At 44.5% G+C, this 15,072-nt stretch overlaps 1 protein-coding gene and 1 long non-coding RNA gene across 2 annotated transcripts; one reads left to right on the forward strand and one right to left on the reverse strand.

Moving 5' to 3' along the window:
- Positions 1-710: 710 nt before the first annotated feature.
- On the reverse strand, positions 711-15,045 carry LOC132647099 (uncharacterized). The gene is made up of 3 exons (XR_009585371.1): positions 14,818-15,045; positions 11,029-11,173; positions 711-785 (listed from the first exon to the last, which is right to left on the reverse strand). It is a non-coding gene; the product is annotated as an uncharacterized LOC132647099 (long non-coding RNA).
- On the forward strand, positions 983-8,829 carry LOC110566202 (cytochrome P450 2B1-like). Its single transcript, XM_060366466.1, has 9 exons — positions 983-1,162; positions 1,372-1,388; positions 2,853-2,989; positions 3,128-3,277; positions 4,486-4,646; positions 5,335-5,511; positions 6,221-6,362; positions 8,156-8,343; positions 8,515-8,829. Exons 1-9 carry the CDS (start codon positions 983-985, stop codon positions 8,683-8,685), a joined length of 1,323 nt encoding a protein of 440 aa, XP_060222449.1. The 3' UTR covers positions 8,686-8,829.
- Positions 15,046-15,072: the final 27 nt, after the last annotated feature.

A 15,072-nucleotide genomic window follows, 5' to 3' on the forward strand; every position in this document is an offset into this window, starting at 1 on the left:
AGACAGATGGCAAGATGGAAGGTCAGAGATCTCCCTGTGCTGTGAGACATCCAGGACAAAGTGATGACCAGTGACAGTGATCATAGGCTCCAACTGCTTCTCTAACAAGCTGAAGCCTCTCTATGTATACATGATTGCTGAGCTGCACCACCCTTGTATCTAAGGCTTTCCCCTTACTTCTTTTTCTCCTATCTATGGCTGTCACAGACTAGACAGTGAAGTGGGGACTGTGGAGAAATCACATCTGCCCTGGGATTGGAGTATGTACAAACACAGAGAGACTCACACAGTAACACACAATTCTACTCCTGTCACTCAAGAGTAATCAGTCATATAGGACACTAAGCACATACAGAGTAGCTCCATAATGCAAGAATATTCTAGTGAGCCTTGCATACACCTTGAGTATCAACAATTCAGGAGGCAGAAGCAGAAAATTCTCTGAGATTGAGGCCAAACTAATCTATTGAGTGAGTAACAAGATAGCAATAGCTAAACAAAGAAACTGTTTTGAAAAAACAAAACAACACAAACACAGACACAGATGCAGACACACACACACACACATGCATGGACATGCAAACACATCTAGGAAAACATAGAAGCACATGCTTACATTCCATAGTAAATATCCTTCATATGTGCAACACACACAAGTCCATGTCTGAGTAAATAAACAGACAAAACTGAGCTGACAAGCACACACCCACCTCCAGAAATTAAGATGCATTGTTCCCAATATCTTTTTGTCCTGTGTGTTTTTTTCATGGTGTCCTTTCCATCATCTAGGGTAGGGTGAGAGAATAGGCAATGAACAGGTCACCAGCAGTTCAAGCAGGAAGACTGAATGCTCACACTCCTGAACAATGATGAGACAGGAGGCGGGAACAGGTGAAGTTGCATAACTGGGTGGAGAGGCAGGTTTATCATAAAAGATCCAGCTGAAGTGTGCAGTGCAGTCAACGGTGCTTAGACCAAGACCATGGAGCCCAGTGTCCTGCTCCTTCTTGCCCTCCTCCTGGGCTTCTTGCTACTCTTATTCAGGGGTCACCCAAAGACCCATGGCCACCTGCCACCAGGGCCTCGTCCCCTCCCCATCTTGGGGAACCTCTTACAGATGGACAGAGGCGGCCTCCTCAACTCCATCATGCAGGTGAGACATGCACCAGGCCTGAGCCCTGTGGGTTTAGCCCCATGTTTGCTCATGGAGTCACTGAGCAGGAAGAGCAAGGGACTCCTCCCAGGCTGTAGGTTCAGGTGGGAAGGTTGCTGAGTGGTGGTGAGATGCTGATGGCTGCTGCTCTGATGGCAGATGAGTCTTGCTCTGCTGGGATCCTGTGGGGCGCTGTGCTTGGAGTATGAATGGTGAAGAGGTGGGGAGATATAATGTGAGAGTTTCACTTTTTGGGGCTTTTTTTCCAGAAAGGAAAGAAAAATGTCAGAGGTATCAACAACAGGTTTTGCTCCTGCCAACAAAAGAAATTATCCTGGTGTGTTCCAGGACAAGGGGAAGGAGAAGAAATACAGGACACAGTTAGGTAGGAAGGTAGGACTAATTAGTTACAAACACCATGCAGTATCCAAGCCAAGGCCAGTGGCACTGTCTTTACCAGTCTCTGCACAGTTGCTCCACTGGTGGCATTCTATGTTGCATTACCAATTGTTTTATTATCAGCAAACATCCTTGGCCCCCACTTCCCATTTAGAGAACTGATATAGTGGCAACAGTCTCAACTTCCTGCTATCTTTTCGGTTTTAACAGATTACCCACCTGGATTCAGTAGTATATTCATTTATTTTATTTAGCTTTTGAGACAGGTTGCTTTACTTTTCCCAGGATAATCTCAAACTCATGAACCTCCTTCAAGTTTGATATAAGATCTTTTATCTAATCTATAGATTGTTACTTTGTGGTTACATAAAGTTCAATGGTGTGACCACACCTGAAAATATAAATACATCAACATCAAACATGCAGAGAGCTTTCCCTTAGTATTATTAACTAGACAACATCAGGGAGTAACCATTTTTTAGCACTGAATTTCTCTTCAAAGCATCGAAATCTAGACTTTGCTAAAAGTTACAAGAAGATAAGGATGGGTTATTTGCAAAATACACCAGTCTGTTCAAGGGCTTTCAGCACTGAAGGATTCTGATATTCCTGGGGCCAATTCCCTGTGCATGCCAAGAGATGGTTGTATTGCCATGTAGTCTCCCAACTGTCTGTACTGTTAGTCATGATTCACATTCAGGGCCATCTCTGGGGATCGTCACTCCCAATGCTGCCAAGTAACCCAGTGAGTGGGTCATGACCATTCTCTCTGACTGTTGTCAAGAGGCACTGAACAGGTTGAAGCTGGGTCACAGGAAGAATGGTCTTGGATGAGATGCCAGAAACAGTTGGCCAGACCATACTTGGGCAAGGTTCTATATCTATATCTGTATATATTGCAGATCTATACATAGATCCATAACTGTTTGTTTTGTTTTGAGATAGGGACTTAAATAGCTCAGGCTGTCCTTCAACTGGCTATATACCCAAACATAACTACTGTTTCTCTGGGCTCTCCTTCCCCAATGCTAGGATGATGATCATGTGTTTAGATCATCATCCTAGATCATCATCCAAATTCGCCATAATGATGTAATGATTATACCATCCAGCCAATCAGTGCAGACCCACTAAATGATGAAATAACTCTATGCTCTTAGATCCTCAGAAAAGAAAGTGTGGAGGAGGTGTCTATTTATTGATCTGTACGTAAAAGTTTTAACAGTTTAATGATAACATTTAGGCTGACTAGCCACAACTCTGTGCCCTTATGTTTGGCAGCTTCGAAAAAAATATGGAGATGTGTTCACCTGGGACCAAGGTCCGTGGTCATGTTGTGCGGGACAGAGGCCATTAGGGAAGCTCTGGTGGACCAAGCTGAGGCTTTCTCTGGCCGGGGGACAATCGCTGTGGCTGAGCCAATTGTACAGGGAAATGGTGAGATATGGTACAGGGTGGAGTGGTGCATGTGGTTCAGGAAGGTGAGTCTGAGGGATGGATCCCACGCTGTGGGGAAAGGCTCAGGATTCTCTCAACTTCCAATGTAACCCATCCATGCTTTCCCTATCTTCTTAGGTCTGGTCTTTGCCAATGGAGAACATTGGAAGACCCTTCGGAGATTTTCTCTGGCCACCATGAAAGACTTTGGGATGGGGAGGAGGAGTGTGGAGGAGCGGATAAAGGAGGAGGCCCAGTGTCTGGTGGAGGAACTGAGGAAAGCTCATGGTGAGTTTGGAGGATGGGAATAAAGGAAAACATGAGCATGCAGCCAAAAAAGGAGAAAGAGACACACAAGGGTAGGGAAAGAGAAAAGAGACAGAAGAGAGATTGGAGGTTCATGGGTAGGCATGAACAAAGATAGAGATACAGAAATACAGAAACAGAAAAAGAAAAGGGGATTATAATGTCCACAAATAACTCAGAGACATGGATTGCCCTTGGGGATAACTTGGGTACAGGAAAATCAATCTCAGAATTAATTTTATTTGTCAGTTGGGTATGTGGTGCACACTTGTCATCTCAGAACTCAGAAGGTGAGGCAAAATGGTATGAATTCAAGGTCAGTCCTGTCCACATTGTGAGGTCCTGTCTCAGAAATGTGTGTGTAGCTGTAGGTGAGTTATAGCGTGCTTCCATATAGAGTGGGCTTGAGGGTGTGTGGTTGTAATCCCAGCATCCAGAGGTGAAGGCGGGAGGCTGAGATTTTCAAGGTCACCTACTGCATATAGAGTTCAAGATCACTTAGATTAACCTTTCTCATGCCCTCTCCACCCCACAATGGTCTTAGTCTAGTGATTCTCAACCTTCCTGATGCTAGGACCATTTACTATAGTCCCTCATGTAGTAATAACCCTCAATCATAAAATTATTTTTGTGCTACATCATTACTGCAGTTTTGCTCCTGTTATGAACTGTAATGTAAACATTTGTGTTTTGTTACGTTCTTAGGCAACTCCTGAGTTGTTTGTTATTCTAGGGGGTTGTGAGCCAGAGGCTGAGGAGCTCTCCTCTTAATCAAAGGCAAGTGCAGAGCTTTGATAAATGAAGCAAAGGAAGCAGGAAGAACTGCAGTCATGTCCTAAGCAGGGACTGGGGTGACCGCGGAGGGGAGGCTTCAAGTGTGCACACTGCCTTACACATGCTCTTTCTCGGTCTGAATTCTGGCCCCAGTCATGAGTAGCCGTGATACCTTGGTGTAATTAGCTATCATTTTTGTATGCTAACAGCACTGTGTCTTATGTCCAATGTCCTGGGGAAATTAAATAAAAGGATGCATGGAGTGCTTAGAGGAGGGCTTGGTGCTACTGTGGTTAGCTGCTATTTCTGTTCTTTGAGCAGTGAGTGGTGGAAGCAGCCTCAAAAGATGGCAAAGAATTCAAATAATACACTGGATTCATATCTCCTATCTCCTGTCCTGCCTCCTTATCCTCCAGGAGCACCCTTGGATCCCACGTTTCTCTTCCAGTGCATCACAACCAACATCATCTGCTCCATTGTCTTTGGAGAGCGCTTTGACTACAAAGACCACCAGTTCCTGCGCCTGCTGGACCTGCTGTATCAGACCATTTCATTCATGAGCTCATTCTCCAGCCAGGTCACTGGGTGGGAAGAGAAGAGCAGGGTGGAGGAAACAAGCGGCTGCTTTGTGGGTGAAGAAGGCAGTGATTTACTGCTGGAAGAAAGGCCGAGACAACATGGAGAGACAAGGGGGCTGAGACCTGGAGACAGGGAGAGAGCATGGTTAACAGAGCAGAGAGACCTGAATGTAGACCTGCAAAACCATGCAGACAGGAAGAAAGTGATGACATGGGTGGTGCAGCTGTCGCTCAGAGGACAGGTGACTTTGGTTTTGTGCATGAGGCCCTCAGATCCTCCCCAGCACTGTCTATCCTGGGTGTGGTGGTATACAACACATGACATTCCAGCACTTTGGTGGTAGAGGCTGGGTGATTAGAAGTTCAGTGACCCTTGGCTACATATTGAATTTGAGGACAGTCTTGCATAAATGAGACACTATGTCCATAAACCAAACCTCAGAAATGTAAACAAAGAATTCAGCGAAGAAGATTGGGAGAAAAAACAGAAGAGTGGAAAAGGGAGTTACAGGGAAGGAAAGACAAAGGTTAAAGACAGATTTAGAGATACAGTTCCAAAACATGCATGTATATAGTATACATACATAAGGAGTGTGTGTGTTCGCAAAATGTGAGTAACTAGGAGCATTGCCCACTTCCTGAGACCTGATAGCTCCAAATGATCACTGAAATCCTTCTTTTGTGCAGATATTTGAGCTCTTCTCTGGCTTTCTGAAGTTCTTTCCTGGTCCCCACAGACAAATCTACAAAAACATGCAGGAAGCCCTCATTTACATTGACCATAGTGTAGAGCAGCATAGAGCAACCTTGGACCCCAGTGCTCCACGAGACTTCATCGATACCTACCTTCTACACATGGAGAAGGTAAGTCCTGAATGGGTGAAAGAGAGGATGGGGGAGAGGGAAGGATGAAGATGTGATTAAAGGAAAAGAGGAAGGGGGAACAGAGAATATAGAGGAAAGACAGGAAAATGGAGTAGAAGTGATGCAGAAGCAAATGGAAGAGAAGAAAAGGGAGGAGAAAAATAGTGAGAGAGTGAAGGGCCATGGTTGGAGATTAAACACAGGGCAAATGATGAAAATCAGAAAAGACCACAAAATCTGGTCTGCAGAGATGGCTCGTGGTTTACAAACACTGTCTGTTATGGCAGAGGACCTTAGTTACTGTTCCAAAACTTAGGTTGGTCAGCTCATAACTACATGTAAATCCAGTTTCAGGGGCTCCAGCACTGTCTCCTGGCTTTTCTGGCCAACATACACACAAACACTCACACACAAAAGGCAGATACCCACAGTCACATACTCATAAATAAACATAAAATAAATCTTTTTAAAAAGAGCTGAGAATGACAAAAGAGACAAGAAGTGAGAAAGATTCTAAAGAGTCAGATGAAGATACAATAAAAAGAGCCTAAGAGGCAAAGAGGTAATTGGTGTGAAGTTCTGAGAAGAGAAATTCCAAGGGGTCAATATAGTGAGACAGAAAGACAGTGACCAGAAAAGCATGTGCATCTCCCTGCAAGGACCTAGCCAGCCACCCCTGACCCTCCCTTCTCTCTCCATCTGGAACCAGGAGAAGTCCAACCAACACACAGAGTTCCACCTCCAGAACCTCGTCATCTCCCTGCTCTCTCTCTTCTTTGCTGGCACCGAGACCAGCAGCACCACACTCCGCTATGGCTTCCTGCTCATGCTCAAGTTCCCCCATGTAGCAGGTGAGCCACAGGTGGACAGTGGGGGATGGTCTATATCCCCTTTTGCTGCAGAGGTTTGTGTGAATGATAGAGACACTTGCCTCTTAACATCTGGAACTCTGAAGGCTTTGATCTACTCCTAAATTATGCTAGTGCTGTGGGTAGTGTGTAACAAACACTTAGCTGACCCGTTTTCTGTTGGTTTCTTCTATCACTTAAAGGGGATCTATCCACCATTCCATCCATCCATTCATCCATCTATCCATCCTTCATCCATCCTTCTTTCCTTATGTCTTTACATTCACTCATTCACTCATCTTTCAATTTCTTAATCTTTCCAACTGACCTTTGCATTCATCCTTCATATGTGCACCCATTCCTCCATGTATCCAACTAATATCTAACTCATTTATCTGTGATTTATTTAATCATTCAATACACCTATCCATTCATTCTTATATTACTCTTTTATTCATTCATATACTCCTCCATTAAATTTAACATTTACTTGGTTATAGATTAGTTGTGTTCTTTGATTTTATTTCTGTATGAGCCATTTATTTATTTAATTGATCACTATAACAAGTGATAAGTGAAATATATTCATCCAATTTTTAGTTTGTTCATTTCATTCACTCATCCATGTTTCCTTTCATTAACTGACTCATCCATTTCTTGGGTGTCTTACGTACTCACATTTTAGAAACCTAAAAGTGAGTTAGTGTTACCATGAGTATGCCTGCCACAGCTCATGTGAAGAAATGGGAGGACAACTTGGTCCTCTCCTTTCACAACATGGGTTCTCAGGCTGAGGCTCTCCACCAGATGGCTGCCACCATGAATGAGCCGTGTTCAGCCTGTCAAGCTGGCTAAGGTAACCAAAGTGCTGGGCAGGTGTGTGTGGAATTTGTGGATGATGGCTCCATTAGAAAGGGTGTGTTCTCACCCTATTGGAGTCAGAGGACTGTGCTGCTCTTGCTGCAGGGTAGTGGATATTCACCATTTAACCTATGGGATGACCTGCAGCTGCTAAATAAAACCTTTGTATTATTAAAAAAATGAAAATAAAGACAGGCTGACAGGCTTGTAAGTCAAGTGCATTTACTGGTTAAGCATTTCATCAGTCAGTGTATTCACATATTGATTGCAGTTAAGTAAAGAATAATTTGCTTCACTTTTATTCTTGAGGACATAGTCTCAGATTCTTAGCTTGGATATAAAATTTTATTTCAATTTAATGTGCACTGGTGTTTTGCCTGTGTCTGTGTCTGTGTAAAGGTCAGGTGTTCTGGACCTGGAGTTACAGATAGCTGTGGGCTGCCATTGTGTTTGATGGGAATTGAACCTGGGTTCTCTGGAAAAGCAGCCAGTGCTCTTAACCATTGATCCATATCTCCAACACCTCCCCCTGAATTTTTAAATATGCATTCAATGAAAAAGTGTGTGTGTATGTATGTGTGTGTGTGCATGTGTGTGTAGACCTGTGCATGCAGGAATACAACTTATACATTCTTGCCATTTCCCCACCCACCCTCATTGAAGATTGACAGTTGAATGGCCTTTGCTGTACGTTTTTCCTTTCTCTCTGTTTACAAGCAAGGTGGGAGCTTGTTGAGAGAGACTCTACAGTGCTCTGAGTGCGGCTGGAGAGACGGGGCTGGAGAGGAGCACAGGTGTGCACAGCAGCTCGCACTGGTCTTTCTCGCAGTCTCCTTGCTCTACACTCATCCTGGGTCATTGCCTCCCAGAAAACAGGCCCATTGTGCATTGCCCCAGGGAAGGGGACATTATCTATTGTCTCCTTTTCTGTGCAGAGAAAGTCCAAAAGGAGATCGATCAGGTGATCGGCTCACACCGCCTACCAACCCTTGATGACCGCATCAAAATGCCATACACCGAGGCAGTCATCCACGAGATTCAGAGATTTTCAGACATTATTCCACTTGGTCTGCCGCATAGAGTCACCAAAGACACAGAGTTTCGAGGGTACCTGCTCCCCAAGGTGAGAGCAGCTGTGATTCTTCATCTCTACTCCATGAGTGTCCTGCATTCCCTTCAATCTTAGAAACAGACTGTTTGTGGCTTCCCAGCATTCTGTGCTTCTTAGGGAATGACTGATTTGCATATGGGGACAGGGTATGTTAACATTTTTGCATCTTGTAACTCCTCCTAGAACACTGAAGTGTACCCCATCCTGAGTTCAGCTCTCCATGACCCACGGTACTTTGAACAGCCAGACACCTTCAATCCTGACCACTTCCTGGATGCCAATGGGGCACTGAAGAAAAATGAAGCTTTTATGCCCTTCTCCATAGGTGAGAAAGACCTGTGGTTCCATTCCTAGACACCAGAGGGCAGGCCCAGCCTCCAGGACACAAACAGAAATAGGTCCCTGTTACCTGAGTCTATTCCAGGTGCATTGTCTGAATCACCCCATTCACCCTGGCTAGAGCCCCATGAGAGGACTCTTGAAGTAAAAGAGAACCATGGTCAGGAGGACATTGAGAAAGTATTTCAAAGTCTCTAAACCTGAGCAAATTCATTTTCTTAAGGAACAACAGCAAGAACAACCAACATCATTTGTGAATCTTGCCATAAGCTGGGTAGGGTCTTGATGGCTAGAGAGACATTTATCTGTGAGCACTGGGGAGATGGCGCATGTCTTGACACACTTGTACCTATTTGCATTAAATACTTTTGGATTCTTAAATTTCAAGAAAAATCAAAATTACTAGCATTTATTTGAGCAGAGAAACCATTGATGATGCACAATACACTGAACCAGAGAAAATCCAGAGTTTAGCACCCATCAGTGTTGCAGGCTGAGTCTACAGACAGATGAGGGAGCTGGCCATGCACACACAGCTTGATTGGTGCCAGCTCCACCTTTGCCTTACTTGGCTATGCTGGAGTAGTTGGAAGCCTGGGATGGGTCAACTGCTATGAGTGACTGACACTTGTTATTCCTTGGAAAAATATAATCTCAAGTCAGTGTTTAGTTTGGTTGTCTACTGTGCTTGGTTCGTTCGTTACACACAGAAACTACCTTCAGACAAATTCAGTCAGTTTAATGGACTCTATAGGATTTAAATGTGGAAATTCTTGTGCTCAGGTTTCTTATATCGATGAAAAAAATGTTCTAGAAACAAACCCCCTCTTGCAAACTCCAGTCTTAGGGGTGGAATCCAAGGCCACATATATGTTAAGAAAGTTCACTTCCTAAGAACAACATCTCCAACTGTAAGACCTGGGGTCTCACAGCTCAGGAGTTCAATCGCGCCCTTCCCAGAAACTCCCCCAGACCAAGACTCGTTGCAAAAGCAAGAGGTTTATTAACCATTGTACAACAGGGTCACCCCTGCTGGTCAGCAAAGAGTGGCACCGGGAGACAAAGGCCTTTAGGTTTTTAAAAGAAAAATTGCGGGAGATTTGAAGTTCTAGTTTTGGCAATTTAGGATTGGATGAGGAAGTTGTAAAGTAAGATAATTGGTTAGTCCTAGGTGCTCAAGCTTGGCCAGTCCTGCCAAGTGTGGATGCAGCTGCAATTGAAGGTGGGGGTGGTTAGCTCATCCTTGAAGATTAGGGCTGCGGGCTCTTGGCTGGAGGTCAAAAGCTACTCAGAAGAAGTCTAGGTTTGTTGCTAAGAAACGCTATCTCAAGGACAAGGGTCTGGTCCTTCTTTTGCTGAGTGAAGGTCATTGCTTGCTTGCCCCTTTTTTTATATCTGTCCTCACAGATAGGGTCACATTCCTTCACTCTCTGGAAAGGTACTAAGAGGCTTTAGCTTAACCTGGACCTAAAGCTCAAAACTATAGGCTTTAGAGGACATATAGGTTACAAAGTTAGCCTAACCCTTTCAGCACGTGTGAGCCCTGGGGATTTGAAGTGAGGTCCTCATGCTTTTCCAGCAAACATTCCTGCCACTGGGCATCTCCCAAACTTCACACTTTGTCTTTTTGAGATAGGATTGCTCGCACAGCACTGGGCGTTGCTGGCTAAGCCAGGCTGGTGGCCAGCAAACCCCAGGAACCTCCCTGTCTCTGCCTCCCTCAGATCTTCGAGGAGGAGATTGTGCCAGCACTCCTAGCTTTTTCTCAATATGGGTTCTGGGGCTGAGTTCAGGTCTTTATAATTTTATAATATGGGTCCTGGGGGCTGAGTTCAGGTCTTTATAATTTTTTTGCCATGTATGATACAGCCTGAACTATCTTCCCAGCCCAGGACACGATTATTTCTTTATCATTTGTTTGTTTATTTTTATTTTTACAGGGAAGTCCAGGTTGGTTTTGAAACTAGACCTGAAAGCTCGTGTTAAAGAAGTGTGCCTTGCTCAGTTCACTAACTTCTTATTGTCCACATTTTCTTGTTTACTTATATAGACCCCTCACTGTCTAGAACAGTGCCAGCACATCGCGGAGCTCACCGCAGATAGCCATGAAGTAAACAGCCCTCTGCTATATAGTCAGACACAGTTTCTCCCGGTGAACACATGTCTCTGGAGTTCATAGATTTCCCTGGAGGAGCTTTGGAGTCTAGGCCAGCTCCCATGTCCCCAGCCTTCTCAGCACAGCAGTCATGCTGACAGTGCCTGCTCACACTTCCTCAGCCACCCTTGAGGTGTGATTTATCTGCACCTCTACAGTGTTTGTGCATTTGCAAAGTGGTGGAGGCAACAGGGTTTACTTACATAAAAGAGCTGCTGACGGGATTAGCTTCAGTATGTGCAAATGCTTGCATGTGTCTGGGCTCTAGCCAGCTCCCCGAAGACCTGGCTGTCCTTGTCAGTGTTGAAGCCTGTTGCTGGAGTTCAGTGAGATTTGGTTTGCAGAGGCCTGGAACAAAAGGAGCCAGACAATCAACTGTGCTGGCTGCTCCCAAGGCTTTGGAGGCCAAGCTGGCACAGAGCTTGCTCCTCTGATTGGACTCTACCCTCTCGCTGCTGCCACCCCGTTTCTGCCCAATTGAATTCTTTCTGCTTTCCCTGGTCTTCATCTTTCTCCCTGGCCTTCTACACTCTATTCCTCTGACTCTGACCCTTGAATCTTGATTTTTTTTCCTTGTCCAGGTCTTTCCATGGCTCCAAGTCTGTCTTTAGCTGTGTCTCTTTCCCTGTCTCTGTCTTTCTTTCCATCTGCATGTGTTCTCTGTGCTTTATGTCTTCCTTCCTCAGTTCCTTCATTCATTCCTTCATTCCTTTCTTCCTTCCATTACCATTATCATTACCACTGTTTCTGTCTTGTTTAATGCAGCTGGGAAAAGACTGCCTCAGAGCAAACTTCCTGGCATTCCAGCTCTCTCCCCCACCCCCAAACAGAGTTTCTGTGTGTAGCCCTGGCTGTCCTGAACTTGCTTTGTAGGCCAGGCTGGCCTCGAACTCACAGAGATCTACCTGCCTCTGCCTCCCTGAGTGCTGGGATTGGAAGCACATGCCACCACACCTGGCCCATATTCCATCTCTTAGTGCTCTTTGCATCAGAATGATTCTTAATAGAAAAGGCCATCAAAATTTCTCTTGTAGGGATGTATCTCTGTCTCATAGATATTTCTTCTGAATTGAAATATCCCCTCCTGTAAGAAAGAGGCAGAGCCATAAAATCCAGAAAGCTAACCAAGAGGTTCCAGACTGGGGAAGTTCTGAGTCATAGAACTTACAAGGCCCCTCCCCCGAGGATATAGTATGCAGATGCTGGGAAGAGGAGACTCTTCCTCTTTGCAATAACTCTGCGTCAGGAATGTGGTGCTTGCTCAGTATCTGCAGTATGAGGTTGACTTGCTTTGGGTCAGTTGTGAGCTGTGTACACGGAACCACTGTGGCATGGAGATGCCTGGTGCAGGGGCCAATCCTTGTGAGTTAGACTCAGCACCTTTTTTCACTGATTCCAGTCAGGGAAGCAGAGGAAGAGCTAGAAGAACCTCATTTGCAAAGACAGGAAATTCATGCAAATAGTGGATTATGGGGACCCAAAACCTCCAGGTCTCACAGCCCCTTATTGGGGGGCTTTAATCAGCCTTAAGATCATATACACACCACCAGGAAAAATGGACTAAGCAGGTTGTAGCTATATATGTTTGTGCATGACCTACGTACATATACACATACATATGTATGTACTAAGAATTGAATAAAAAGAGGCAATCAGTCTGAGAGTGGGGGGATGTGGGAAGGGGTAAAATGTAATTCTCTTTCAATTAAAAACATGTATTTTAAAACAGAAAAAATATTGTGAAATTTGACAACAGAGTTTAACTGAATGAGTTGGCTGGGAGGAAATTGCCTGCCTTTGGCAAGATGTGGCATGTCTGTTATAGGTTAACTACCGTGCCCGGTACTGTAGTCCTTGCCAAATGCCTATGGTGAGCTGGGCTTACTATTGCTGTGATGAAACAAACACCATGACCAAAAGCTACTCTGGGGCTTCCATAGATTATGCTTGAGGATTAATTAAGACACAGAGACATCTATCTATACAGTTTAAAACTGCGGGCCCTTTGCTGGGGCAGTCTTGTTTCTCACCTAACCCGACTTCTCCACCATGGTCTCTCCATGTGATTCTCACTGCCTACTTCCCAGCTCTGTCCATCTCCCTTCTGCCTCCTGCAGCATCTCCCTGCATCTCTCAGCATGCCCAGACATTCTAGCACTCCTTTCTGCCCCAGTTTTGGCCTCCAGCTCTTTATTATGTAAAAACCCACAGTCCTTACTCAGTTGGCTTTGGGGGTTACCCAAGAAAGGTGGGTAGCCCCCAAAGCAGCTTGCCTTTCTTCTCAAAGGCAGGTGAGGACATCCTGAAGCCTGAGGATACAGGCTCCAATTAACAATTGAAAATACAAGGATACACCTTCATACAGTGTGTGTGTGTGGGGGGTCATCCCAACAAAGAGGAACTGGAGAAGGAGTTTATTTGGCTTACAATCCCATATTCACACCCACAAACATATGGGCAACACTAACCACACTTAGTGGGTTATGAAAAAAAATGAAGTGTTGAGGGAAGTAGGTCACATGACTGGGGGATATGAAAGGAGCTTGAGGGGAAAAACGGATAGTGAATATGATCATATTTTGTTGTATATATGCACAAAATTCTCAAGAATGAAGTTTTTTTTTTAATTGCCTGACTTTAACTACACCATCTTCCATCTGATCCCATTAACACTTTTTTGAGGGCTGTACTCTGAAAGCAATAGTTTGTAAGGTAGGAATCCAGCCCCACGGTGTGCATATTCGCATGCGAAGGAGAGAAAGCAGTGCAGAGCCTGCCTCACTGGATACCGGGACAACAGAAATACCAGTGTTTGGACTCTTACACCCTCTTAGGTGTAAGTGTGTGAGTGTGAGTATGTGTGTGCTTGCACACGCTTGCATGCGTGCTTACTTTTAGTTGATACATGGAGATTTGGTCCATGCCTTCAACTGCATCCTCTACTTTGTCTTTGCATACTTTGTCCCTTTGTCTCTATTCTTAGCCTTTCATGTTTAGTTCATCTTTTTCCTACAATATATAGTTACTATTTGATCTTTAATTATTATTTCTAAACTATGTGTGTGTGTATTAGTGTGTGGGTATGTATACATGAGTGATATAACTGATGAGGACAGAAGAGGGCCTCAGATCTTCATGGAGCCGTAGCTCCAGGCTTTTGTGAGCTGCCCGATGGGGATGCTGAAAACTATTAGCACTTCTTGTTAGGGTCTAGAATTCACTGAAGGATAGACCCAGACTCAAGTCATATGTAAAAGCAAAGAGCGTTCATTCTGCAGAGAAGGCCAGCATGCTGGTGTCACCACCTTCACGAAATGGCAGTGACCCTGAGGGGAGCTTGAAGGCCCCCTTTAAAGCCAGAAAGGGAATTCCTACTGTGGCTACATGACTTGGATTGGAACTGGCTGGTGCTCATGGAGGACAGTGACTCTGACTGGACTGGCTGGCTCTTTGAAATTAAGTCCTCTCACTCTGAAGAAGAGTATGTACTCTTAACCTCTGGCCATCACTACAGATTTACGTAATTTGGTTTAAATCTTCAAACAGGTCAATGAATGCTTACTTTTGTAGTCTGACCCGACATTAAGAAATGGGACATAATAAACACAGCTATTGATATGAACCATAGCAGTCACTCAGTCCAAGGCCACAGTGATCATTACCTTTTCATAGATGATGCAAGGCAGCCATCACAGAACAGAAGGTTATTTATTACTGTTGTTAGCACAAATGAAGAAACCAAGCCCTAGGGAGGTAAAGTGACTTGACTTAAGGTGGCATCATTAGTGGAAAGTAGGCCCATGATGTGAACCTTGCAAAATACAGTATGTAAACCTCTAAGGTCCCTCTCCTAAATTTTCTGGCATAGAATAAGGTATAAATTCTATAACTAAGACAAAACAGAAAGCACACACACAAAAAATGCAGCCTTTTCTCAGAGTTGGTAACGCAGAGATTAACCCATAAGAAGAAAGATGTTTTATCAGGGATACCTGGAACATCCATTCTTGGCGACCTGGCATGCTTTCCTTCAGGTACTTGATAACACTCTACCTCCAGGACTTGGAAAAAAATCACGCAGAAATCTTTCCTCTTTGCTCATTGATGTGATTCCAAAAGTTGAAAAAGTCTTCGAGGTCTCCTTTTAGAGTCCAAATCTTGTGTTTGACTTGGCTGCCCTTTCTGGGCAAGGGCAACCAGAAGCCTCAGGAGGCTTTTTTCCATGTCTTTGCTCTCCTCCTGCACCT

Source organism: Meriones unguiculatus, chromosome 14 (assembly GCF_030254825.1).
Source record: "Meriones unguiculatus strain TT.TT164.6M chromosome 14, Bangor_MerUng_6.1, whole genome shotgun sequence".
Classification (NCBI taxonomy): domain Eukaryota; kingdom Metazoa; phylum Chordata; class Mammalia; order Rodentia; family Muridae; genus Meriones; species Meriones unguiculatus.